Source organism: Pseudorasbora parva, chromosome 15 (genome assembly GCF_024679245.1).
Source record: "Pseudorasbora parva isolate DD20220531a chromosome 15, ASM2467924v1, whole genome shotgun sequence".
NCBI lineage: Eukaryota > Metazoa > Chordata > Actinopteri > Cypriniformes > Gobionidae > Pseudorasbora > Pseudorasbora parva.
The window spans coordinates 9,668,725-9,696,320 of record NC_090186.1 but is presented as its reverse complement, the minus strand read 5'-3'; the positions used below and the strand labels follow the sequence as shown (position 1 = coordinate 9,696,320).

The 27,596-nt window shown below is 34.9% G+C and overlaps 1 protein-coding gene across 22 annotated transcripts in view; it reads right to left on the bottom strand.

Moving 5' to 3' along the window:
- Positions 1 to 2,095: 2,095 nt before the first annotated feature.
- Positions 2,096 to 27,596, bottom strand: part of LOC137041098 (uncharacterized) — a 50,493-nt gene continuing 24,992 nt past the window's right edge. For 8 of the 22 annotated variants that reach the window (XR_010898038.1, XR_010898028.1, XR_010898026.1 and 5 more), the window contains 16 exons: positions 7,775 to 7,866; positions 7,498 to 7,585; positions 7,219 to 7,308; positions 6,939 to 7,028; positions 6,660 to 6,749; positions 6,380 to 6,469; positions 6,104 to 6,193; positions 5,826 to 5,913; positions 5,555 to 5,644; positions 5,277 to 5,364; positions 4,994 to 5,083; positions 4,712 to 4,801; positions 4,469 to 4,555; positions 2,833 to 2,913; positions 2,640 to 2,732; positions 2,096 to 2,539 (listed from right to left, as the gene is read on the bottom strand). Coding sequence is in view for 1 of the 22 variants with exons in the window: in XM_067417048.1 (XP_067273149.1) it covers positions 15,011 to 15,068; positions 15,313 to 17,108 (1,854 nt within the window). In the remaining 21 variants the exon portion in view is untranslated. Of the gene's footprint in view, positions 2,540 to 2,639; positions 2,733 to 2,832; positions 2,914 to 4,468; positions 4,556 to 4,711; positions 4,802 to 4,993; positions 5,116 to 5,276; positions 5,365 to 5,554; positions 5,645 to 5,825; positions 5,914 to 6,103; positions 6,212 to 6,379; positions 6,470 to 6,659; positions 6,750 to 6,938; positions 7,029 to 7,218; positions 7,309 to 7,497; positions 7,586 to 7,774; positions 7,867 to 8,053; positions 8,152 to 8,238; positions 8,280 to 8,376; positions 8,538 to 8,651; positions 17,408 to 27,596 lie in introns of those variants that run through there. The other 14 variants (XR_010898045.1, XR_010898042.1, XR_010898043.1 and 11 more) reach the window with 14 other exon arrangements.

Here is a 27,596-nt window from a genome sequence, read left to right as displayed (position 1 = left end):
GATGTCGCAAACTTAATGAGGTCAACCCAAAATTGGTTTTGAGGCTGTATCTAAGCCAAATTTAAATCAATCAAAACAAAAATTGGTACGCTTCATCTGACCCATGATCTGAGGGTCCATGCAACATTTTGAAACTGCAGCATCTACAAGTCATGAGATCCGAATCTTATGCTATTTAGCTTAGCATTCTAATCTGGTTAACTTTTTTTTAAACATCTGCTCAGCAGACTATTGAAAGGGCATGAGCAATTAGCTCAATGTGTTAGGCCACATATTCTGAATGCATCATGTTGTGGGTTTGAAACTCAGTGTGACACACCACTACCAGTCCAGAAATTCAACGTTGAAACTGTTATAACTTTTGAACCATTTGATGTACAAAACTTAGTACACCCGATTTCTCACATCATGCTGATCTCATTCATCATCTTACATCAAAACTCCACCCATTACAGTGGCAGCCATTTTGAAAAGTACAGTATTCAGTTTTTAGCTACTCTTCAAATTGTCCAATTTTGTCCAAAATTGGCTCAGATGATCTTTGGAGTGAGCCGCACAGAAATGACTGAATGGATATATTTACTACCATTCCTGAGAACTTTCTCACTGAATTTGACCCTGCCTGTGTTTGTTTTTATGCTAGTTAGCTTAGCATGCCAAATGGTTATTTGCAAAATGTGCTTCCGTTCCAGACATTGAGTCAGTGGCACAACGAGACAAGAGACAGGCTCCTGAGCCAGAGATAGGGGGTTCAAGTCCAGTGTGGGGCAACTTTATGTTCATTTGAACTTCTGTTTATTTTTAGTTAATCCTACCTGTATTTTGAACCTATGTGTTCCTTGTGTACATTCTGTTTCTGCTATTTTTGCTCTTCTTGCTCTGCATTGAGTTATAGCCCCTTAAATAACATGCAGGGCATTTATTAAAAAAATCTTACTTTTGAGTTTATTCTTACTTTATGGAACTTTCACTTAGTCTCCCCAGTGGTGCAACAAGATAAACTGCAGGCACCATACCCAGAGATTGTGGGTTTGAGTCATGTGTTGGGCAACTTTATGAAATTGTGTGTAATGTTATCATTTCAATGTGTTCTGTTTCTTTTCTTCTGACTCTGCATTGCTGTTGCATGGTTTTGCTATAGATGGAACATGAGAAAATTATGAAATTTGTAGACATGTTCAACCATAGTAAATGGACCAGATTAGGTGTCTCCAGGGCCAACTCTATAGCACCACAACCATTTAAGAAGTTCACGTTTCTAAAGGATATAACTTTTAAATTATTTGTTCTAGAAAAATAAACATTAGGTACACCTGATTCCTCTCACCATGCTGATCACATTCATCATCATTGTCAACTGAAGTCTACTCAGTAGGTTGTGACAAATAGGATGGTTGTAGTAGACTTTGGCCTGGGTTCACAGACACGGCTTAGATTAAACCTTAGTACAATTAGGACAATTAAATAGCTTTATAAATGAACCCAAGGGGAAGAAAGAGAAGAAAAAAAAACATTATGGGTGTGCATCTAAGCTAAGCACTGTCTCTGAAACCAGAGGGTTAAATTTCAATTATTCTGGTTGCAATACAAGCTGTGTCATACATTGGTTGATTTTCTTCATATTCATAACTGTATACTTTTTTGCCATTGTGTTTTAATTCTGACCTTCATATGAATTTTTGCCATTGAGTGTAAAGTAATATGCTAGAAATCAAAAGGTTGTGATTAGATGTTGGTGGTGGTCCAAGTAAACTTATATTTTGAAAAAAATCAATTATATGTTTATTGCAAAGTATATATAGTAAAGTACACTTTTAGTTCCATACAAGAAACTATCAAGAACAATTAGGTCAATGTTTTTGCTGTTTCCTTTAATAATCACTTAAATTGTACCATTTCAAAATAAAAGATAATATTCTACTACAAATTAAATGAAAATTAATCAAATGCTCCATCCACTAAGGTCCACTACCTTTTCTAAAAGACACAAAGTTATTGTGTACGAAACAATTAACATACTAAACAGTGTCTATCTATTCAATATAAAAAAGGAAATTGATGTATACTAAATTGAAGAATGACTACAGAGACAAAGTGCATTTGAATAATTTTTTATTACATTCTTTACATACATTTACATATATCTTTATTCAATTTTATTTAAAAATATTGTGCCTTAATACCCCACTAAGCAAGCCAAAAGGCAACAGTGGCAAGGAAAAACTCCCTTAGATAGAAGGGTGGACATTATGGGCATAGTGATGAAACATCATGGAGCAGTGGACCACAATCAGCAGAGTGGTAAAGGAAGAAACCTTGGGAGGAACCAGACTCAGCAGGGGCAGGCCATCCTCCTTTGGCTGGCACATAATAAAGTCACTTTAAAAAGGCCAAATATAATACAAGCCATCCATTCAACATTGTTGTTGTGGAGATTTTAAATTCACTAGTAAAATTATTTCATTGACTATTGACTGCCTGCATTCATTTACAGTTCTTTCAGGATATTTTATTCATTGACATTTGACAAGGCTGTTGTCTGTTAGTAGAAGGGGAAAAGCAATAAATAAAGTTAACAAAAATCATAAAAGTATAGAATGTTTTCAGTAATAACTTTGAATATGTTCATTGTACAATACCTTTTTTAATTAGTTGTAAACTTTAGAGGAGTTCATGTATCAGAGAATCGTGTGATTTGTATAGGAGTCATCATTTCAGTGCACTTCAGAAATCTGAAAATATTACATTTATTGAATATAAATTGCTTCACATGTGAAGGATTTACATCACAAAAATGTTTTCTACAAACAAAGACATTGCCTGTAAGCTTACCTATTTGTCAGTAGTGGACATTCGTATAGGGGTTTGTGGACCTTATAATAGCAGCAGTAGTTATGGATTTGTTGCACAAACCTGAAAATGTATTAGTAAGTTTATCAGTGTAAGTCAAAACTAAAATTGACTTACATTTACCCTTTTATCAGTTGTACACTTCTTTATAGGAGTTCATGGAGCAGAATATCTTTTGATGGGTATGTGGAGAAAGTTATGTCTTCAGTGCATTTCAGAAATCTGCAAAAATTACATTAACCAGGACCTTTAAAGTGAAGGGTTTACACAGCAATAAAAAATGTTTTGCAATTGATGTAGAAAATATCTGTTAGCTTACCTTTTTTTTATTTTTTTATTTTTTTTACCTTGAGTGGACATTTATATAGGAGTTTGGGGACTTCAGAATATTAAAATCGGGAAGTGTACTGTTAGAAGATTAACCAGTGCTTGTGTAACCAAATAAATGAGAAGTGGTGGTCATTGACAGCTGTGAGCACCTATCAGGGAGGAGTGCCTCCTACTTAAGAGCTGGTTGGCTATAGGCTATGATGTTTTATGTCTGGCTCCTCCCCTTTCTGTTGTTGACAGTAGCTGAAGGTATGTGCCCATGACAGGTAGCAGTTTTGCTTAAGTATTGCTTAAGTTTTGGTTGCTGTGTGGTGGTATTAATGTTGCCTTGTTGCATTCTAGCCTGTTGTTTCATCTTTGTTTCCTTCGGCTTGCTTCATTAGTGGATTTTAATACCGATCACCTCAGGTATGTATGTTAACTGTTCTGTGGAAAGCAGATTGTTTAGCTTCTCTTGGGAATTGGCTAATGTTTTGAATGTGCAGTTCCCTGTATCCTAGTTAAATTGCAGTTTATATGAATGCTGTGCACCTGTCTCTGTGAAGAGATAATAGAGCACATTGTTCTTTTCTGGTAAGTGTCCTGGTGCATATTGTTATAAGCTGGAAATTATAGCGGGTGATGCATGTGTTTTAGTAATGGTTTTGTTTCTTTGTTTGTATTTGGCTCAGGAATCTCTCTCTTGTATGTGTCTACGTGTTTGTGCCGTGCAAGACTGTCTCCCCTGTTGTTCGAATTGAATTAATGTGTCTATTTGTATTGTTTGAATATTCTTTTGTATGTCTTGTTTTTATATTATTATTATTATTAGCTGTTTTGTGACACCAAATTGTGGTTTAATTGAACTGTTTTGAAGTTTGTTTTTATGTTTTGACTTCCTTTCAGGAGCTGGGGTCTCACAGGTGAAGTGTGTGTGTGTGTGTGTGTGTGTGTGTGTGTGTGTGTGTGTGTGTGTACACTTCTCCTGTGGTGAACCTCAGCTCAGTTTTTGCATCTTTTTTGATTGGAAACTGTCAGCTGTGCACTTCTAAAAAGCCTTCAGATGTTGCTTGTATCATTGATACCATTTTAATGTGATTGACCTTTTTTACTTTGTATTAATAAAGTTTTGTACTTTTTTAAGATACCCATGTTTCTGCCTACCTTATTAAGAGTCGAACCTGTGACCTAATTATCTTTTAGGTATCAGTTATATTTCCCTAGGTGACATTCATAGGGTGTAGTCAAGTCTTTGTGTCTGAAATCCGTATTGCTCTGTCACACTTGAAAGAGAATCAATGAAATTTACCTTTTTATGAGTTGTGATCTTTACAAGAGTTTGTAGAGCAGATTATCTTTTGATAGGTATGTGGAGAAAGTTAGACTTTTAGGGAATCTGTAAAGATAAAATTCATTGAACTTTTATATTATACTTTACATTTATATACTATTATATATTGAGTTGTTGCACAAATCTGAAAGTGCACTGTTAGTAAATTGCCCAGTACTTGAATGAAAGGATATAAGTGTTTGCACTTATATGCAAACTTGCCTTTTTGTCAGTTTTGCAGTTCTTTATAGGAGTTCATGGAGCAGAGTATCTTTTGATGGATATGTGAAGGAAGTTGGACTTTTCAGGAGTCTGTAAAAGATTACATTCATTGAACATGAACTACTTTAAAATGAACAGTTTAGCTGTTTTTTGGACTTTAGAATATCAACAGTAATTGAGTTGTTGCACAAATCGGAAAGTATACTGTTAGTAGATTGACCAGTGCTTGAAGGAAAAGATATAAGTGTTGGCCAACATTAAAATTGACTCCATTAAATTTACCTTTTTATCAGTTGTGCATTTCTTTATAGGAGTTCATGGAGTAGAGTATCTTTTCATGGGTATGTGATGGAAGTTAGACTTTTCAGGAATCTGTAAAGATTACATTCACTGAAAATGAATTCCTTTAAAATAAAAAAAATTAGATGTTTTTGGATTTTAAAATGTATCAACAGTTATTGATTTGTTGCACAAATCTGAAAGTGTACTGTTAGCAGATTAACCAGTGCTTGAAGGAAAGCATATAAAGTGTTGGCCAAACTGAAATTGACACCCTTAATTTTACCTTTTTATCAGTTTTGCAGTTCTTTATAGGAGACCATGGAGCATAGTATCTTTTGATGGGTATGTGGAGGAAGTTGGACTTCTAGAATCTGTAAAGATTAGATTCATTGAACATGAACTACTTTAAAATGAACAGTTTAGCTGTTTTTGGACTTCAGAATATCAATAATTATTGAGTTGTTACACAAATATGAACGTTTACTGTTAGTAGATTGACCAGTGCTTGAAGGAAAGGATATAAGTGTTGACCAACATTAAAATTGACTCCATTAAATTTACCTTTTTATCAGTTGTGCAGTTCTTTATAGGAGTTCATGGAGTAGAGTATATTTTCATGGGTATGTGATGAAAGTTAGACTTTTCAGGAATCTGTAAAGATTACATTCACTGAACATGTATTACTTTAAAATAAAAAAAATTAGATTTTAAAATATATCAACAGTTATTGAGTTGTTGCACAAATCTGAAACTGCACTGAGTATATTGACCAGTGTTTGAAGGAAAGCATATAAAGTGTTGGCCAAACTGAAATTGACACCCTTAATTTTACCTTTTTATCAGTTTTGCAGTTCTTTATAGGAGACCATGGAGCATAGTATCTTTTGATGGGTATGTGGAGGAAGTTGGACTTCTGGAATCTGTAAAGATTACATTCATTGAACATGAACTACTTTAAAATTAACAGTTTAGCTGTTTTTGGACTTCAGAATATCAATAATTATTGAGTTGTTACACAAATATGAACGTTTACTGTTAGTAGATTGACCAGTGCTTGAAGGAAAGGATATAAGTGTTGACCAACATTAAAATTGACTCCATTAAATTTACCTTTTTATCAGTTGTGCAGTTCTTTATAGGAGTTCATGGAGTAGAGTATATTTTCATGGGTATGTGATGAAAGTTAGACTTTTCAGGAATCTGTAAAGATTACATTCACTGAACATGTATTACTTTAAAATAAAATTTTTAGTTTTTTTAGATTTTAAAATATATCAACAGTTATTGAGTTGTTGCACAAATCTGAAACTGCGCTGAGTATATTGACCAGTGCTTAAATGAAAGGATATAAGTGTTGGCAAAACTGAAATGGACGATTAAGTTTACCTTTTTATCAGTTTTGCAGTTCTTTATAGGAGATCATGGAGCAGAGTATCTTTTGATAGGTATGTGGAGGAAGTTGGACTTTTCAGAAATCTGTAAAGATTACATTCATTGAACATGAACTACTTTAAAAACAACAGTTTAGCTGTTTTTGGACTTTATAATATCAACAATTATTGAGTTGCTGCACAAATCGGAAAGTGTACTGTTAGCAGATTAACCAGTGCTTGAAGGAAAGCATATAAGTGTTGGCAAAGCTGAAAATGACACCATTTAATTTTACCTTTTTATCAGTTGTGCAGTTATTTATAGGAGTTCATGGAGTAGAGTATCTTTTCATGGGTATGTGATGGAAGTTAGACTTTTCAGGAATCTGTAAAGATTACATTCACTGAACATTTATTACTTTAAAATAAAATGTTTTGATGTTTTTAGATTTTAAAATATATCAACAGTTATTGATTTGTTGCACAAATCTGAAACTGCACTGTTAGTATATTGACCAGTGCTTAAATGAAAGGATATAAGTGTTGGCAAAACTGAAATGGACGATTAAGTTTACCTTTTTATCAGTTTTGCAGTTCTTTATAGGAGATCATGGAGCAGAGTATCTTTTGATAGGTATGTGGAGGAAGTTGGACTTTTCAGAAATCTGTAAAGATTACATTCATTGAACATGAACTACTTTAAAAACAACAGTTTAGCTGTTTTTGGACTTTATAATATCAACAATTATTGAGTTGCTGCACAAATCGGAAAGTGTACTGTTAGCAGATTAACCAGTGCTTGAAGGAAAGCATATAAGTGTTGGCAAAGCTGAAAATGACACCATTTAATTTTACCTTTTTATCAGTTGTGCAGTTATTTATAGGAGTTCATGGAGTAGAGTATCTTTTCATGGGTATGTGATGGAAGTTAGACTTTTCAGGAATCTGTAAAGATTACATTCACTGAACATTTATTACTTTAAAATAAAATGTTTTGATGTTTTTAGATTTTAAAATATATCAACAGTTATTGATTTGTTGCACAAATCTGAAACTGCACTGTTAGTATATTGACCAGTGCTTAAATGAAAGGATATAAGTGTTGGCAAAACTAAAATTGACGATTAAGTTTACCTTTTTATCAGTTTTGCAGTTCTTTATAGGAGATCATGGAGCATAGTATCTTTTGATGGGTATGTGGAGGAAGTTGGACTTCTGGAATCTGTAAAGATTACATTCATTGAACATGAACTACTTTAAAATGAACAGTTTAGCTGTTTTTGGACTTTAGAATATCAATAATTATTGAGTTGTTACACAAATGTGAACGTTTACTGTTAGTAGATTGACCAGTGCTTGAAGGAAAGGATATAAGTGTTGACCAAACTGAAATTGACACCATTAAATTTACCTTTTTTTTAATCAGTCGTGCAGTTTTTCATAGGAGTTCATGGAGCATAGCATCTTTTGATGGGTATGTGGAGGAAGTTGGACTTCTGGAATCTGTAAAGATTACATTCATTGAACATGAACTACTTTAAAATTAACAGTTTAGCGGTTTTTGGACTTTAGAATATCAATAATTATTAAATTGTTGCACAAATCGGAAAGTGTACTGTAAGCAGATTAACCAGCGCTTGAAGGAAATCATAAGTGTTGGCCAAACTGAAATTGACACTCTTAGATTTACCTTTTTATCAGTTGTGCAGTTCTTCATAGGAGTTCATGGAGCAGAGTTTATTTTGATGGGTATGTGGAGGAAGTAATGATTTCAGTGTTTTCAGTAATCTGGAAATTACATTCATTGAACATTAACTGCTTCAGAGGGTTTATACAAAATATGTTGCTACTAAATGTAGACGTCTGTTAGCTTACCTTTTTGTCAGCATTGGACATATGAATAGCAGTTTATATATCTGAAATTATAATGTCAGTTGATGAAGCTGTGCCTTAAATATCTTTTGTTAAAGTTTTAATCTCTTAAAAGTAACAAGTACAAGCATGTCTACTTACCATTTATGTGGGCTTTTCTATTCTATATGTTTGTTAGAGATTTTTGTGCAGTCCTATTAACTTTGTTGCAATTTTAAGAGGTAACAGGAAGAATGCAGGCAGTCTTTGGGGATGCTTCCCATGCAGTTTGGAAGCATTCAGTGTTGTTTGGATGGTTTAGGCTATGACAGAAATTAGATTCTTCATTTTAAAAAAAAACATGTTTCCTGTTTTTATCTGAAAGATATACACAAATTGAAGATAAAATAAATTAATAAACTAAACACTATAAATACCTTGGCTGGATGCAGCTTTGGAGCTCCAGAAAGAAGAGGAATTATGGGAGATGTAGATTTGTGCATGATGATCTTTGGATAGAGCTTGGTATGGAATGGACAGGACTGTGTAGACATTGGACTCTCAAGATGGGTGTCACATGGTATGGACAAAAACAGAACAGACAGAATAGTGATACAAATTTCACAGTACAACATGTTGAATAAATATGATAAATTATCTTATTTGAGCAGACTTTTCTTGATAACATGCTAGTAGATTAACTCAAATTAAACAAACTGTTTAATATTTGTTAAATATGCATCTGATATAAATGGTTTAATAACATACCGTTTCTATTCATAAACTTGTACAGGAATTTGAGGATCTCAATCTCGGGGTAATTGTAGCATGGTAGGGGCACAAAAGAAAATGCAGTTACATGGTCTTCAATATGTCTCAGAAATGTCAATATATTACCTTACTGAAACTAGTACTGCTTCATGGTAACTGTAATAAGTTGAGACTATTTCAATTGTAATATGTTCTGCATCTTTAATGTAGACATGGTCTATTAACGTACCCTTTTCAGTTGTAGGATATTGCACATGTTGACTGTATCCATGGACTTCCATTAATGACCCAATTGATGATGATGTTATGATGTCCTCATTGAAGTCTCCCATAATTACTTTCTTTCCTTGTTGTTTTTCCAGCTCAGCAATGACATGCAACATATTTTGTCGAAACATGCCAATTTGATATGAATTAGGTCTGTACAGCAGAGCACAATTCAAACTGATATGTGGAACTGAGAAGTACAGACATTCCAAATTGCAAGGTTCTGGAATGATGACTTTAAAAAGCATGTTTTCACAACAGTAAATTGCAACTCCACCTCCTCGCTGTTGTTTTAAATTTGCGAAAAGTGGAGTGCTGTTGTCATAGGACTTAGCTCTTGGATTATGCTTGAAAATAAATCCTGGTATCTGTACTTGGTCTCCAAAGTTTAGCCATGTTTCAGTTAGACAAATACAATCTGCATTCATAAGTTGTCCATGAGCTTGAATATCTTGAACATGAGTTTGAAGACTTTGTACATTATGAAGAGCAATTTTAAATAAACCAGGTGTCTTTGTGAAAGTGCAATTTTCTAAAGGAAATATTGGCATATTTTTCATTGCCAAGTCAATTTTATCATTACAGTATATGACAGACTCCTTGAAATTTTCAATGATTAATCCATTGACAGTTCTCACACGACTCAAGGCAACATATGCTTGTCCTGAAGTAAAAATCTTGTCAAGTGATATAACCGCTTTATCTACTGTAAGTCCTTGCACTTTGTGAACAGTGCATGCCCATGCCAATCGAAGTGGAAATTGACGTCTTAAACCACCATCATTTGTGATTTGATCTTCTTGCACTTCAATCACTGTAGAATTTTGGGAAAATCGATGTCGTTGTTTTGATCTCTGAATTTTACCAACATTTAGATCATCAAATTCCACATGAATAGCTGATGGAAAATCATTGTCAACATCATCTTCATGCTGTTTTTGACTGCTGGTTATGTGGACAACTGTACCAAAGGCTCCATTGACAAGTCCATCAGAAACATCAACATTTTTCTTTAGCATTATTCTTGCTCCAACACCCAATGAAACACATTTAGCCAAACAGGAGTTGAAAACACTTGTATGAAATCCAACTTTTGCTTCAATCCTTCCAGTTTTTGGATTTCTCACAAAATCTTGAGCTTGAATACTTATTGCCTGAGGACAAACCTCATGTAATCTCTTAATATTATATTTATCAACCTCTTCATTTGTAGCAAATATATGGACATCACCACATTCTTCTCCTGTTTCACGTTGTTTCAACATGTTCAAGTCACTTGAGCATAGAGGTTCCTTTTTTTTACGAACTCTCAGACGATTTAAGGTTTCAGCAAAAGATATGTCTTGTTGCCTGACAACTTCAGTTAATTCAGCAATTTCAAAGTTATTGTCCCAAAGGTTCACTCCTTTTGTATCAGCATAGAGCGGAGTTCCTCTGACAGGCGGCAGCTGATAAAAATCTCCTACAGCTATGAGACTGACTTTTCCAAAGGGCGAGTAGTCACCAGTTTGTTTGATTTGTCTCAATCGCCCATGAACATATGACAAAAGGTGATGGTCAACCATGGATATTTCATCAATAATCAAAATCTGCAAACATCCCATTTTGGAACGCAGAGAATTGATTTTGTCATCACTCAGGGCTTGATATGGCAATTTGACATTAGCCCCAATTGAAAAAGTGTTGTGGATAGTTGCAGCACCAATGTTGTATGCAGCTACTCCAGTTGATGCACATAAAATGACACTCCTATCATCAGGATTTTCAGTCATCTGAGATAAGAGCCTAGAAGATTCATAGTATATTGCTTTTATTAAATGACTTTTTCCTGTGCCTGCTCCACCAGTGATAAACAAGTTAAATGGTTCAGGATTTTCTCCAAACAGTTTTTGTAGACACCATTTGCGAACTTTGTAAAATATGGCAGATTGTTTAGTATTTAATGATCTTAGTAAACACAGTGCTTTATCTCTAGACATTGTAGCATTACTAGTCTCAATTGTGAATGCAGTTAGAGGGTTTGCTACAAGATCTGGAATAAGTGTGTCAGAAACATCTTCATCAGAAAGCATATTCTTCCTTAGTTCTATACATTCATGGCGTTCCTTTTCAGTTTCAGGACACAATGCAGCCCAAGCATCTTCCAAATCAACACCTTGCTCCAAGAGCTGTTGAGCTCTGTCTATTTCATCACTTTCCTTTTCAAACAGTGCCCGATTATCATCAACAATACATTTTACTTCAGTCACATTACTTCCACATTTTACAGCACCGTTGTTGTAGAAATCCTCATAAGTGTTAAAATGACCAGGCTTCAGTTGACAGTCTTTGTAATGTGGTAAAAAGAGTTGTAACAATGAGTGATGGTACTTCTCTGGATCTTTTGTTGGAGAAAATCTTGGATACCTTACTACTGCAGGTTCAGTTCGAGTTCTTTGTATCATATAACCACAATTGTTGGTAAGCTTGATCACCCTTTCTTTGTTTTGTGTAGACATCTCAGATTTTGACAATATCCTGTATTCTGAACAAAAGCTGGCAAGACATAACATCTCAAAATGTTCTGTTTTTGGTCTATGCTTGTACCGGTCAACCAGACTATTCATCCAAAAACAACTTTCTTCACCAGAATGGTCATCTTTGTTTTGGAGTACACGCAAAGGCAAACTCATCTTCACAGGATCCGTTCCAATTGGAATAAACTGGACTTTGCGAGAGCATTCTTTCAAGTGCATACCCGTTAGTCGGTACACTGCCTCTTGTGCAGAAATTTCTCTGTTGTGGAGATATACACTTCCCAACATTTTTAATGCTGATCTTGCTTCAAGATTTCCATTCATAGCTTCATTTTGTGCATGTTGCAACAAAAATCCCATTTCTTGTTCCGATTTTGTGATGTAACTAATAATATAAACCACTACTGAGTAAGCATCTGTGACATACTGGATATCCATGTTGCCTTGCCATGCACGCAATAGATGTTTGTTATATTGGTTTACCCAAACATCTTTTGGATTTCGTTTCAAGACGATACTTTTCTTTTTGGAACATCTCTTGTACGCTTTTTCAAACACAGCCTGATTAATTCCAATAGATTGAAAAAATGCATCTGTTGAATCAAAATTGACTTCAGAATCTATTAATGCAGTTTTGATTTTCTTTAAAATTGCACTTGCAGTCTCATTTCCATCATTGCCTTTCAAATCATCTCGAATAATTCTCGTTACAAATGTGCAGCTAGATGGTGGTCGTGGAAAATTAAATCTACAAACTGTTTTTTTCTTCCGACATGTCTTAGAATGTCTGCTGCTGTGCTTTTGAACACTGTTAACAGTCTCATACAGTTCAGGGTCATCCTCTCTTGGGGTCTCACATGTGATGTAATGATCTATGAAAGCAGCAACCAAAGCATCATTGCCTTCATTGTCGTCATTTAACTTCGGAGCATTTTCAACCCAAAACAGACAATGAACATGAGGAGATCCACGCTGTTGAAACTCTACACGATAAAAGTAGTCTTTGATGTTTCCAATAGGTTGAGCGGGTGACATAATGACATCTTTTAAAAAACAATGCCATCTATAATCAAACATCCTTGCAGCAGTCACTGGGTTTCGTCTAATCAATCCACATTTTTCAGACCAGTCAAGTTCATCAACATTTAAATGTTTACCTTCTTGCTTTAGAATGGTGTTGATCATTTCAGGCCACCTGAGATCTGCAGAACTAAAGGATGCAAAGAAAGTTGGAATACCTAGTTGTCTAATGAGTGCAAAAAGGTCTTTTTGAGTGGTTTGCCAATAGGGGGGTGTTCCACGGACTGGTCTCAAAAACTTGTATCCTTCATCATAATTCAATATTTTAGCTAAAGACTCTGGGTTTGTGAGCATATCTGATGTTACTTTTTTTAAAAACCTCTTGTCTGATCCTTTTCGCAAAGCAATGGATACGTTAGACACAATTTGATCCAGCTCCGATATATATTGTGCATAGAAAATGAAGTCTGTGCTCCTTGCAAAACGTCCATCTGCATTGAGAATTCGTGCATTTAGGTATCGTGACAGTGTGATTTTTTCCTCCCTCTCATCATGGAATGTTGGACCACCAGTTGGAAACAGAACCGGGAAACATTTTGCTTCATTGGTTTTATCAGATAGTAATTTAACAGGACTGTTACCTTCCGCTGGTGCCACATTTAATACATCTTGAAAATGCTGATCAATTATTTCTGAACCAAGATCCACAGGTTGTAAACAGGTGTCTGACAAAAGACCACTTTGCTCCTTAATGTAAGTCAAGTCTTCCTCTTGTGGTTCTTCAGGGCCATTTTCCTCTTCACTCTTTTCAACTATATCTTGTTCCTCAATTTCATCAGCAACATTCTCCATTTCATTCAAAGAGTTGATCCACTGTTCATTAATCTCTACATCTCTGTACCATTTATTGCACCTGATCAAACATGTCAGAGCATTTCTAACACGATCAGTGTGTACATACTTGTACTCATAATGACCTTTGTAGGTTATCTTGCGCTTGAGTTTGATCCTTATCATCTTGTCATCACATTCATTTCGTGGAAGAATATTTGACACATCTGCAATATTTACAGGAACACACACCACAGGTCCATGGCAGCCATTTTGTTTTCCACGGGGAAGGCAGAGTAATTTCAAAAAAGGAATGTTACATGCAATGAGATGTTGTTCCAAGGAGTTAAGACACTTCAGTTGATTTGGAATGTCTACTAAGTGCATATTGTTGGCAACACTCTCTTCAGGCAATTTTCCGCGAAGAATTTTTCGGTGACATGTTGGACAAATCCATAATTTGCACCCTGGAGAATAACCAGAATCATCATTACATTTTTCATCACAAACATGCAAATACCTCAGTGTGATGCATCTTCTCCCTAAAGCAGCAATGTGTTCTCCTTTCTTTTCGTAGCATTCTGTTCTGCATTCAGTAACTTGCTTCCTGAAAAGTAAACGATGACAAACACAGCATACAAATTCTGGACCTCTACTCACGTCTTGATGAAAATAGGAAATAGTAACATCAATGTCTTTGCGTTTATCCCTCTTTTTTGTATACATTTCACAGCCTTTTTGTATTTTACCAAAACGAAAGTTGACATCTTTGTGATACTGTGTCTTCAAATACTCATGCACTCTTGCTTTAAAGATCAAGTTTTGAACATATTTCTTCTTGGAATACTCACACACTTTTGCTTTAAAAGCCAGGTTTTGAAGATATTTCTTCTTGGAATACTCACACACTCTTGCTTTAAAAGCCAGGTTTTGAAGATATTTCTTCTTGGAATACTCACGCACTCTTGCTTTAAAAGCCAGGTTTTGAAGATATTTCTTCTTCGAATACTCACGCACTGTTGCTTTAAAGACCAGGTTTTGAAGGTATTTCTTCTTCGAATACTCACATACTCTTGCCTGAAATGAGACATTATTTTTATATTTCATTTGAGAATATTGGCAAACAAGCTTCTGAAACAGAATATTCCTTGAATACTTAATCACAGAACGTTCACACTTGGAGAGCTTAACATCACCATTTTTGTGATACTTTTCATAAAGCTTCTTGAGTTTTTTCTGCCTATAATCAGTGTCATTGCAGTATTTTGATTTAAAATAATGTATTTTTTTCAGTCTGTAGTCACTGTTGGTGCTATATCTTTTTTGATCCCTCTTGGTTGTAGAAGGTTCTGCAGCATCACTTACCTTCCTTTTCCGCAGACACATCTTTCTCACCTCATTTGAAGCGCCATTTCCACAAGTTCCCGCACAAATGTCTTGATCTCTATGCTTAACACAAGTCACAACTTCATAATGATTATGGTTACAATGTTTCAAATAGATCACATTGGGTGTAAATACCTCTCCAGTAGGTTTGTGTGCATTCCATCTGCCATCATTAAAAGTCAATATGGTTGTATTAAACAGATTAGAAGCAGCAAATATGTCAATTTCAGTGACCCATGACCCAGAATAATAGATTCTAGATTGTGTCAAGTAGTCCTCTACTGAATTATACTCACTTCTCACATACCTCTCAAATATCGAAGCATTCATTTTCAGGTGTTTGACAACTGCACGGCGAATCTTCAAATGCTTGTCCTCACTTCGACATACTGCATATGCCAGACATCTGAAAAAGCAGTTACCATCTTTTTTGATACTCTTTGTCTGACACGGACCTGCAATGGGACCAAAGTGTGTTATCACATCACAGACACTGTTATCATTTGTCAGAAGCACAACTTCACATAAAGCTTGCTGATCTTTAAGAGTCAAAGGAGAAAAAAATACTTCTGGAATGGAAACATCAGTAATAATTATGTCATCTGCTAGAACATTTTCAACATGACAAGTTTTTACCAGTTTCCCAGAGACCTGTTCATCCAGCTTTTTTCTTCTTCCCCTTTTTCCTTTACTTGGCAACACATTACACACTGGCTGCAGCATTGGAAGGTTAGTGCTTGTATTTGCAACTTCAGTTACTTCAAATTCAAATGACCTTACCTCAGTTGTTACCGATTTGCATACTTTGGGTGTGCATTTTAAGACTTTGCTGTAAAGTGGTTTACTGGAAGAACATGGAAAACTGCTGCAGCCTGCCTCCAGTGAGTGGGAAACTTCAGCATCTGCATGAACCAACAGTCCAGTTATCTCAAATTGTGGCTCATGTTCCCCAAATGACTGTGCAATCTCATTAATATAGTTGTACAACGATTCTATGGTGCTATGATAAGCAACACAACTTGTATCTGTTTTGTTAGCATGAGAATCAACGAATGCATACCATGAGCCCTCCTTAATAACTGCACATGTGTTAGCACAAATAGTTAAAAGGAAAGCATTAGCACTCAGTAGAGCTTGCTGAAGAGCTACATCAAGTGGCATGACTACACCACTTAAGGCTTCATCATACTCACTAACATTAACAAATCCAGTAAGAGACTCTGCATACTCTATGGAAAATTTAGTATTACCCAGTACATGTCTCCTTGGTAATTCATGGACTGCAATGTAATGCCTACCCATGACTTCCTGGTCATTTATGTTACCCTGGTTCCTTAGAGATTCATAAAGGTTTGTTCCTGCCACCAAGACACCATCAAGATCTTGTGTTGTCCAGGACAGCACATTCTTCATCTTGCTTGTCAACACTGCAGTCAGACTGATGGCACCACACTGTCTGTTGCGTAAATCTCCAAAGCGGGCATCACCTTGATGAAAGGAGCCTTTCAGCACTGATTTCTGGGGAAAGTCAGAATGAACAGTTATAGTGTTCAAAATATTCTCGTTCAATTTTGTTGGGATCACAAACCTTTCTGCAGATTCTCTGGAACTTTTGACAGATAGTTGAGAGGTTTTGACCACAGATTGTATAGAAACTGATGGTAAACTTTTTGAAACTGATTGTGAACTTTTTGAAACTGATGGTGAACTTTTTGGTACAGACAGTGAACTTTTTGAAACCTTGGAAAACCTTGAATGTTCGGACAATGAACACAGGCGTTCATTGTCTGCCAGTTTTTTAAGAGGATACGGCGGAACCTCTGCTTCACTTGTTTTAAGAGGAAGCGGTGCAGCCTCTACCCGTTTTATAGCAGGACGGAGTGGAAACTGCTGGATTTTTGCACAATGACACTTGACAGAAATCACTGGCAAGTCTACCTTTGTTTTACGAGGAAGTGGCGATACCTCGGCCTTACTTATTTTAAGAGGAAGCGGTGCAGCCTCTGCTTGACTTCTTTTAAGAGGAAGCGGTGCAGCCTCTGTTGCACATCGCAGTGCATATAACCTCTTCGCTATTGTAGACCTTTTCTTGGGTCGGGGCATCTGTACAAAAACACCATTACATATAAATATAAGAACATTTCTGTGTTTTACCTTCAGTCAACACAAGTAGATAGCATTTGGCATTCAAACACTATCATTTGAAATTATCATTTGTAATCTCATACTGATGTCAAAAAATATATATTAGTCACCCCCAATATTAACTTGAATTCAGTACTTTATAATTATAACAACATACTAATTACCTCAACACTTTTACCAAAATACCAGCACACATGCCATTGTTGGTTAAATTTCAATTTTAAACATTTAATCAGTATACACACTACAAAATAAATAAATAAATAAACTTACCTCAACTTGCACTCTTTTACCAAATCACCACGAAACAAAAAAGAAGAAAACTGTACATTTAAAATCAATTTAAATAGCATGTAAAATCAAGATAACCATGTCTTGTAACACTTTATAATAAACACAGTTTAAAACATTAGTAAATAGTTCATTCATAGCTTATAAAGCATAAATCAACATTAATTAGCAGTTTATAAATATAACTATAAATGCTTTATTCTTGATTTATATGCACATCTATGTGTTTAATAATTTTATTTTCATACTTTATTAATGATCAATTTATCATTTCTATATTAAGTATTAAATTATTTACAAACCAGTTAATTTGTCAGTGGTTAACAGTTGTTCATAAGAGTATTTAGAAAGTGTAAGTAAATAATACTTTATCTAAATGTACATTTATACATATTTAGATATATATGTTAGATATATTATTTCAAAGCTTTTGCAACTGAGATTTAAATGCTCAGTTTTCTTTTCGGTTATGTAATGTTTTAGTATGGAGGTACATTTTATACTATAAAATATTTTGTTATATTATTGTTTTATACAACTTGTATTTGTTGTATATTGGCACTCCTGTAATCCAGTGCAATTCACTAATAAATTTGTATTCAGCAATGGTTACACTTTACAGAAATGTATTTATCATTGCACTTTATGTATTTTATAGTTTTAATATACAGTTATGTTTTTGTATATTTTACAGTTTAATTAATTTGCATTTTAAAATAAAGTTGACTGTTCTGTATTACTCTGTGTTGTTTTTTGTTTCCCTTTAGTGTTTAGAAGAACTCATCCTTTAAATCTCCTTTTTAAAAGCTTTATGAGGCATACACATAAAATACAATTATTAAACACATTTATATATATGCCTATAAATCATTTAAAGCAGTTTTCTATAAATTGCTTATGGCACCACTTTATATTAGATGGTCTTAACTATGTACTTTCATCATAGGAATAAAAAGGTAACACTTTAGTATGGGGAACACATACACTATTAACTATGACTCTATAAACCCCTAATTTACTGTTTATTAATAGTTAGCATGGTAGTTTTTGTAGCATTTAAGTTTAGGTATTGGGTAGAATTAAGATATGTAGAATAAGGTCATGAAGAATAAAGCATTACTATCTGCTTTATTAGTTTTAATAAACAGCCAATATCCTAGTAATATGCATGCAACTAAGCAACTAGTTAATAGTTAATAACTGAACCATAAAATAAAGTGTTACCAATAAAGATAAGTACAATGTACTTTTTTGTGTTCATATTGTTTTGCAAAACAATTTTGCTGATATTGAAGTGCGATATGTGTCAATTTAGGGACAGGTGTGGTGATAAGGGTAAGTTTAAAGCTAGGGTTATGTGTAAGGGAAGTGTCAACAGTGTAATTACAAATGTAACCTCAGAATTTAATTACAGATGTAATTACATGCAGGTATATTTAAAAATGTTAGAATGTAAAGACATGTACACAAATTCTTTATAAATTGTGAAGTAACTATTCACTAATGCGTAACTAATGATTCATAGCATGCATTTATAAAGTGTTACATAAAATACAAATTTTAAAGTTTTATATGCACATTTATGGTTATAAATAAATAAAACATTTATAGCTGTATTTATAAACTTGTCATATCTATTAATACTTTATACATTATATTGAAAGTGTCTTTGTCTTAGCTAATTCTACATTTAATTATTAATTATTAGTTAAGCTTGTAAACATCAGTAATGCTTAAAATATACAAGTAACTAAGACAAAAACAAACCCTTTCAATAGTGCTAAACCTATTTACACCATTAAACTTTACTTGATTCAAACACCAATTGAGCAATGATATGACATTTTAGGAAATCATACAGTTTCTTTCAACATACCACAGTTTCAACATATTCAAAAGTAACATTAACTTACCTCACCTAGAACTTTTACAAATTCACCATCACAATCAAGAAAAAAGAATGTTTAGGTATACATTACCATTTGCCTATTTATATCACCTAATATAAACCTTCATTTAAGATTGAGAGAGATAGAGAGAGATGGATACATTATATAAACAATATACATTACACAATCAATCCACTAGCATTACTAAACTTTCAATTATCAATTAAATTTTTCTGCACCACTCCTCCAATCTTCAGTGTCCAGTGATCTTTCATAAATTATAATGTGATCATTTGCTGCTCTAAAAACATTCATGACAACCATTTTCAACAGTGATGATAAATGTTTCTTGAACAGCAAGTCATATTAGAATGATTTCTGAAGAAACATGTGACACTGGAACACTGGAGGAGTGGTGCAGAAAATTCACAGAAATAAATAAAATTTTGAAATGTATTCAAATAAAAAAACAGGTTAACTCTTTTACAGCCTTGGTAAGCACACAGCTTATACACATGAAATGTTGTACCAATCTAAAACTTTTACACTACAGTGTAGATGTTTCAAACTCTTTGGCAACATATACATTTATCTTACTGCTATAGTGAATCATCCAATTACACTGAAAAAAAGTAAAGAAACTATGCACCAGACAATGTACAACCTGCTTAGACACAATCTTACCTGTAACAGGAAGACAGAAAGCAGGAAGCAGAACAACCATTTCCTCTCCCTTATATACAGAAAATGAATTTCAGGTGCTGATTATTTACTTAACAAATTACTAAACTAAATAATCAATCTAATTCTTCGCTATTAACATCATCAGCTTTGAACCTTAACAATTAATGAAGTCTTCACAATTAATTAAAGACATCTATAATTTTCATGATTATATTTCTGTTATATTTGATATGTTAATATTTATTCTGAATTGTCTCACAACCAACATCTATATGATTTACTATACTGATGCAGAAATATGTTTGTTTTCTTAGAAATTTATTAAATCAACAAAGGTGTCTGTTTCTTATTACATAAAAATGAAATTAATTATTGTTTCACACTCAATTTCATGCTCTTCTTTTACATTTTACATATTGTTTTATTTATCTAATTGTTTTATTATTAATCATGAATCACTAAGCAATCTACTGAAAAGGAAGGATTAAAACATTTAAAAAATAACTATATAAAAGGCTATAAACAAGTCATATACAGACTCATCTGAACACAATAACCTAACGAGTCTGTTAACAATTAAATTACAACACAATTAAGTGCCACAATTAAGATAAGTATTTAAATATGCTACTTTACATGGGTTAAACCTATCCATGTTGTGCAAAAAAAATCAATTGGAAAGTCCATTGAAGGAAAAGGAAAAGGAAAACCAAACGGTAAACATGTAATTAGTTTCTTTGTAAAATATGTTATTAAGGTACAAAAGAACTGTTAAGTTGGACTAATATATATATTTATATATAATATCTTTTTCAGTAGAAATGGCAAGTACATCTAAAGAAAATCTTAGTCAGTCTGTGATGGGTTACCTACACAATGTCACCCCTTTACGCCATGGACTAAAACGTCCATACTTTGAAGGCACTCTACAGCAGCGGCACAAAATATCTAAACTGATGGTATTCAAAGCGGATCTCCATTCTAAATTTCTTACCATTGAAAAAGACAGGTAAAATCTTAAACTTGTTTCTTACTAATTCATAATCTGTAGTATTATGTTTTTGAACCTGTACTAAAGATTTTTTTCAAAACGATTGTTCCTTTTTCTAGCACATTTGATAAATCAATATCATGTAACATACAACTAAATTTTAATTTAAGGTAGAAAGACTAATATTGTTTTCAGACTAACACTTTCATGTATTAGATACTCTAAAGTTTGCAAACAAAAAATGTCAAATTAAACTGAAGATTTTATATTTTAATTTATCTATTGTATTCATATATATTTTTTCATGCTTTAGATGTCCTGTGCAATTCCAAAATGTAGTTTTACAGCCATCACGGAAAGAGGGGGACAAGGACATAATGTACACACACACATCAAAATGGTCATGCCTTGCATCTCTGGATTACAAATACAACACTTCAATTACACCAACCAATCCAGAAATGACAATTGCCCAAATTCTGGCAATGGAGATGGAATACCAGAGGGTAAGTACTATTACTGATGAACTTTAAAATATTTGACTACATACTAAAGATTTAAAGACAATTTTGGTAGATTGGTTAACAATACAAAATCCATATTGACTAGTATCTTTACACATCTTTCTGAAAATCCACTAACCATAAAACATTCTAATATCAGCTACCTGTCATAGTATTAGTAGACCATCAGCTCAATATCTGCTAATACTTTACTGAAATAATCCTTCAACTGACATGCTACAAACAAGTTTGCAAGTACAGGTCAACCTGTTCTATGAACACTAACCCTAACTTAACAGTCTAGATCTTTCTACTTCCAAAGTTACTTAGTTACTAGACTGTAAAACTGGACTATCAAAGTAGCACAACCAAAATTGATCATAGAAGACACGATATGAAATTAATGCTTTGTTTGTTCTGCAGGTGACTGTCAGGGCAAAATTTATTCAGCTTGAGAGTGAAGGCCACAACATTCTTCAGGATGGAACGTTCCTGGAAAAAAGGGTCTACACCATAGCAGATACCACTGGGGGGGTGGAACTCACTGTATGGGGACTCCAACATGACCCTAAAATTGAGTCATGGTACAATATAACAAATTTATCTCGTCGAACCTTCCAAGGAAAAGGATTTTTAACCACAACAAAAGACACCACATTTTCACCAATCCCTTGCACCGACATCACATTTCCCATAGACCCCACCGCATCAGAAAACATTACAGCAAACATCATTGGAGCCAAAGTCACTGCCATTTACATCTGCCCACTCAAACATTTACTGAAAGACATGCCGTTATCTTCAAACCGGGTATTATGCAATAAGTGCGACATGTTTTACAGATCAGATGCAATTTCCCTTCATACATTTGCCAAACTTACAGTAAAAACACAATCAGAAGACATCATAACACTACACATCGAAAACAATATCATTAGATCAACAGTAGACATTCCACAAACCGCCACAACAGACACAATTATGGATTCTCTTTTAGACCTCCCCACAATGCACTTCACAATTCACAACAGCTACATCACCAAACTCACCTTCCCAGAATCCCATCCCCATGCCACTACACTTATATCATTCTCCCCACATACCCAATCAGATTCCCTGGCACCTAATGATTTTGAAGAACTAGATTTTTTCCTTAATGACACTCCCAGCGGCACTGACCCCAAAAACAAAAGCACACCACCTGCCTCATCTCCCACCCACGATGCCCCATCTCCCACCCACGATGCCCCATCTCCCACCCACAATGCCCCATCTCCCCAAATATAATTTTATTTTCACCTTCAGTTAACCATAGTATTTTCTAAGTTGTTTATTTTTCATTTGTTAGCCCCAGAATATTTATTTGTGCATATACTTAAGATTTGTTTTATTCAGTGTACTAATTATGACAACACGTATTGTGTTTTAAGTTGTTCAAGTTAAGTTGTACTTTAAATAAATAATAAAAAAAAATGTTGCACCTTTTCAAAACTGTTTTATTTATTATACTGCTGCTAAAACTTGTTATAGATGTACTTTCCAGTTATAAGGTTTAATAATGTTATGAAGAGAAATATATTTAAAAAAAAAACATAACTCCATTCACTATTCTGTTAAATTTGTATGCATTTTGGGGTACCATAACTTTTTTTTTAGTGATGCAACAATATTAATTATCTCCTCTAAAACTATTAAATGCAAAACTCTTTACATTTTATATACAAATATAATTTTGTTTATTATTTGTTACTGTTGTCTATGAAGTTGACCTTGCCTGAGTTTTTGTCTTTATGCTAGTTAGCTTAGCATGCTTATTGGTGAGCATGCTATCCAGTTGCCATTCTTTCTAATGTGGCTCTTCAGCTATCAGGTTAACCATAAGTTACATTGGCTTAGCATGCTAATCTAGTTAAAATGCTAACTTATGATTTTGTCTCCTCACTCTCACACTGAAACCTCTCCTCTGCAGCTTGTTGAATGTGCCTGAGAGATTAGCTCAATGTGTTACGCCAACGACTCTGATGCATCGCGTCATGGGTTCTCTACTCAGTGTGACACATGCCCAGACCGCAAGAGGTACTGTGGCAGGACGTGATGCACAAGTTGCATCTGGTCCAGGCATTGAGAATGATCTCATCTGAAGCTGATAAATATAGCATGCAGCGCATTTAACTGCAAAATCTTATTTTTATGTTGATTATCAGTTGATCTAAGGAACTTCGGCAGGTTTGTTAAAGAGTGTCTCCCCAGTGGCGCAACAGGATAAGCGACAGGCTCTGAACCCAGAGACATAGGGTTCGAATCCCGTGGAGGGCAATTTTATTCGATTCCTTTATTATCAGAGTAAGTGTTGTACTTATCTTTCTTCCTCTTGGATTAGAAATAAGTGCATTTTTGTTCATTTTGTTCATCTGAACTTCTGTTCATTTTTAGTTCATCCTAACTATACTTCTGAACCTATCTGTTACTCAAGTACATTCTATTTCTGCCATTTTTTTCCTTCTGGCTCTGCATTGGGCTACTGCCGCATCTTAGGCTTGGCCCCGTAATCGCTGCTTGCAGCTATATTTATTATTATTATTCTTTTTCTTCCCACTGGGTTCCTATGGCAGCCCTATGAACCGTAAGTAGGAAAATGATGAAATTTGGCACACTTGTAGTGATGCTTATGAAAAGTAATTGCTCCAAATTTGGAGTCTCTACAACCAACTCTATAGCGCCACCACCAGTCCAAATATTCAACATTTAAACTGTTATAACTTTTGAACCCTTTGATACAGAGAAATGAAACTTAGTACACCTGATTTCTCTCCTCATGTTGATCACATTCATTATCTTACATTAAGGCTCCTCCCATTACAGTAACGGCCATTTTGAAAAGTACAGTATTCAGTTTTTTTGCTACTCCTTCTTCAAAGTTTGTCCGATTTTGTTCAAATTTGAGAAAAATAATCTTTGGACTGAGCTGCACAGACATGACTTAACAGATTTTTTTTATTCTTCTTTGTTCAAAAGTTATGATGTCATGAACTCAATGAGGTTGCCCCAAATTTGGTTCTGAGGCTGTATCTCGGCCAAACTTTGATCAATCGAAACGAAAATTGGTACGCTTCATCAAACCCATGATCTGAGGGTACATGCCAAAGTTGGGAACAGCGCCACCTAGGGGTCATAAGATAAGAAAAAAGGCTATTTTTGCCTATAACTTCTGAACGCTTTATCAGAAAATCATGTAATTGATATCTATGGATTCCGCGTGACATGCCGAATCTGGTGATACCGGATATGTTAGGATCGGATGAACCACGTGACCGCAATTTTAAAATTTGTCATAAAATGTGATATCTTTTGAAATATTTGAGATATCTGCACAAAATTTGGTATGCGTGACCGTCAGCATGTTCCGAACGTACCTGAGAAGTTTCAGAATAGCGCCACCTAGTGTTCCAGAGATATAGGAATTTTTGCTAAAACATTTATAACTTTTCAAAACTTTGTCCAAATTTGGTGTCATTTATGTCATCTTGTTCCCTGGCTTATGCAGATTCCGACGATGTCTCTTTTGTCATTTTCCAAAAATGTTATTGTCCGCAATATTGAAACAAGTGAAAAACAGTTTTTTTGCTACTCCTCCTACAAATTTTGTCCAATTTTGTCCAAATTTGGCTCAGATGATCTTCGGACTGAGCCGCACAGAAATGACTGAACGGATTTTTGATATTTGCTACCGTTCCTGAGATATTTGTCACTGAAGTTGACCCTTGCTGTGTTTTTGTTTTTATGCTAGTTAGCTTAGCATGCTAATTGGTTATTTGCAAAATGTGCTTCTGTTTCAGACGCTGAGTCATTCTGAGATTGATCTAAACAGAACTTTTTAAATATTAAATGCTGTGCATGTATTTGAAAAAAATCTTCATTTTCAATCGACTCTCATTAGAACTATGGAACTTCAGCAGGTGTTTGAACACAAGCCTGGCCGGTGGCGCATCGAGATGAGCGATGGACGCCGCACCCGGAGGTTATGGGTTCGAGTCCCGTGGGGGACAGCCTTATAAAGGTGTCTCTGCATTCGGCGAAAGCCCCTTCTGGGGCTTGGCCCCGTACAACTGCTTGCAGTTCTTGTTATTATTATTATTATTATTATTATTACTATGGGAGTCAATGGCAGCCCTATGAACCGTAAGTAGGAAAATGATGAAATTTGGCATAGTCATAGATATGTTCATCAATAGTCAATATGCCAAATTTGGAGTCTCTAAGACCAACTCCATAGCGCCACCACCAGTCCAAAAATTCAACATTTAAACGTTTATAACTTTTGAACCCTTTGGAATAGAGAAATCAAACTTAGTTCATCTGATTCCTCTCATCATGCTGATCAAATTTAGCATCTTACATTAATGCTCCGCCCATTACAGTAATGGCCATTTTGAAAAGTACAGTATTCAGTTTTTTTGCTACTCCTCCTTCAAAATTTGTCCAATTCTCACAAAATTTGGTAGACATAATATTTGGACAGAGCCGCATAGAAATGACTGAACAGATTTTTTTTATTCATCTTTGTTCAAAAGTTATGCTGTCGTAAACTTAAGGAGGTCGACCCAAATTTGGTTAAGAGGCTGTATCTCGGCCAAACTTTGACCAATCAAAACGAAAATTGGTATGCTTCATCAGACCCATGATTTGAGGGTACGTGCCAAAGTTGGGAACAGCGCCACCTAGGGGTCGTGAGATATGAAAAAAGGCTATTTTTGCCCATAACTTCCGAACGCTTTGTCGGAAAATCATATTATTGGTATCTATGGATTCCTCGTGACATGCCGAATCCGAGGATACCAGATATGTCAGGATCGGATGAACCACGTGACCGCCATTTTGAATTTTGTCATAAAATGTGATATCTTTTGAAATATTTGACATATCTGTACAAAATTTGGTATGCGTGACCGACGGCATGTCCCGGACGTATCTGAGAAGTTTCAGAACAGCGCCACCTAGCGTTCCAGAGATATAAGATTTTTTGCTAAAACGTTTATAATTTTTGAACACTTTGTCCAAATTTGATATAATTTATGTCATTTTGTTCCCTGGCTTATGCAGATTCCGACGATATATAATTTGTCATTTTCCAAACATGTTACTGTCCACCATATTGAAACAAGTGAAAAACAGTTTTTTCGCTACTCCTCCTACAAATTTTGTCAAATTTTGTCCAAATTTGGCTCAGACGATCTTCGGACCGAGCCGCACAGAAATGACTGAACGGATTTTTGATATTCGCTACCGTTTCTGAGAAATCCGTCTCTGAAGTTGACCTTGCCTGTATTCGTGTCTTTATGCTAGTTAGCTTAGCATTCTAAATGGTTATTTGCAAAAAATTTCTTCCATTCCAGACATGAATTACTTCTGAGAATGATTTAAACCAAATTTTAAAAATATATAATGTTGTTCATTAAATCAAAAATTCTTCATTTTGAGTCGATTTCTAATTTAAACTATGGACATACGGCATGCCGAGGAACACGTGTCTTCCATGTGGCGCAATGAGATGAGCGTCGGACGCCAGATCGTGAGGTTATGGGTTCGAGCCCCGTGGGGGACGGCTTTATAAAGTTGTGTCATTTAGTGGCAAAAGCTGCGGTTCTGCCTTTAAAAACTTAAGCGTTTATAAAATTAAACAAGCCATTGAATGAGTGGCATGCTGTTTAAAGCAACCGGCTAAAGCTTTGAAACTTGGTCCGCTTCAGTGAAACCATGCTCTCAGGATCCATACCGATGTTGAGCCAGAATGGGTTCTGAGGCTGTATCTCAGTCAAACGTTGATCAATCGAAAGTAAACTCGGTCCGCTTCAGCTGACCCATACTTTCAGGATCCATGCCATAGTTGGGAACAGCACCAATTACAGGTCAAATCCAGTGTTTATTAAGCTTTAAACCGTTTGAACTGTATAATGAAATTCATGATGAAAAAAAAAAAACATGCATCCAAATTATCCAAATAGCCTAAGACAAAAGCCGCAGGGGCTTGGCCCCTAAATAGCTGCTAGCAGCTATTATGGTCTAGTTATTAGGGGCCAAGCCCGAAGGG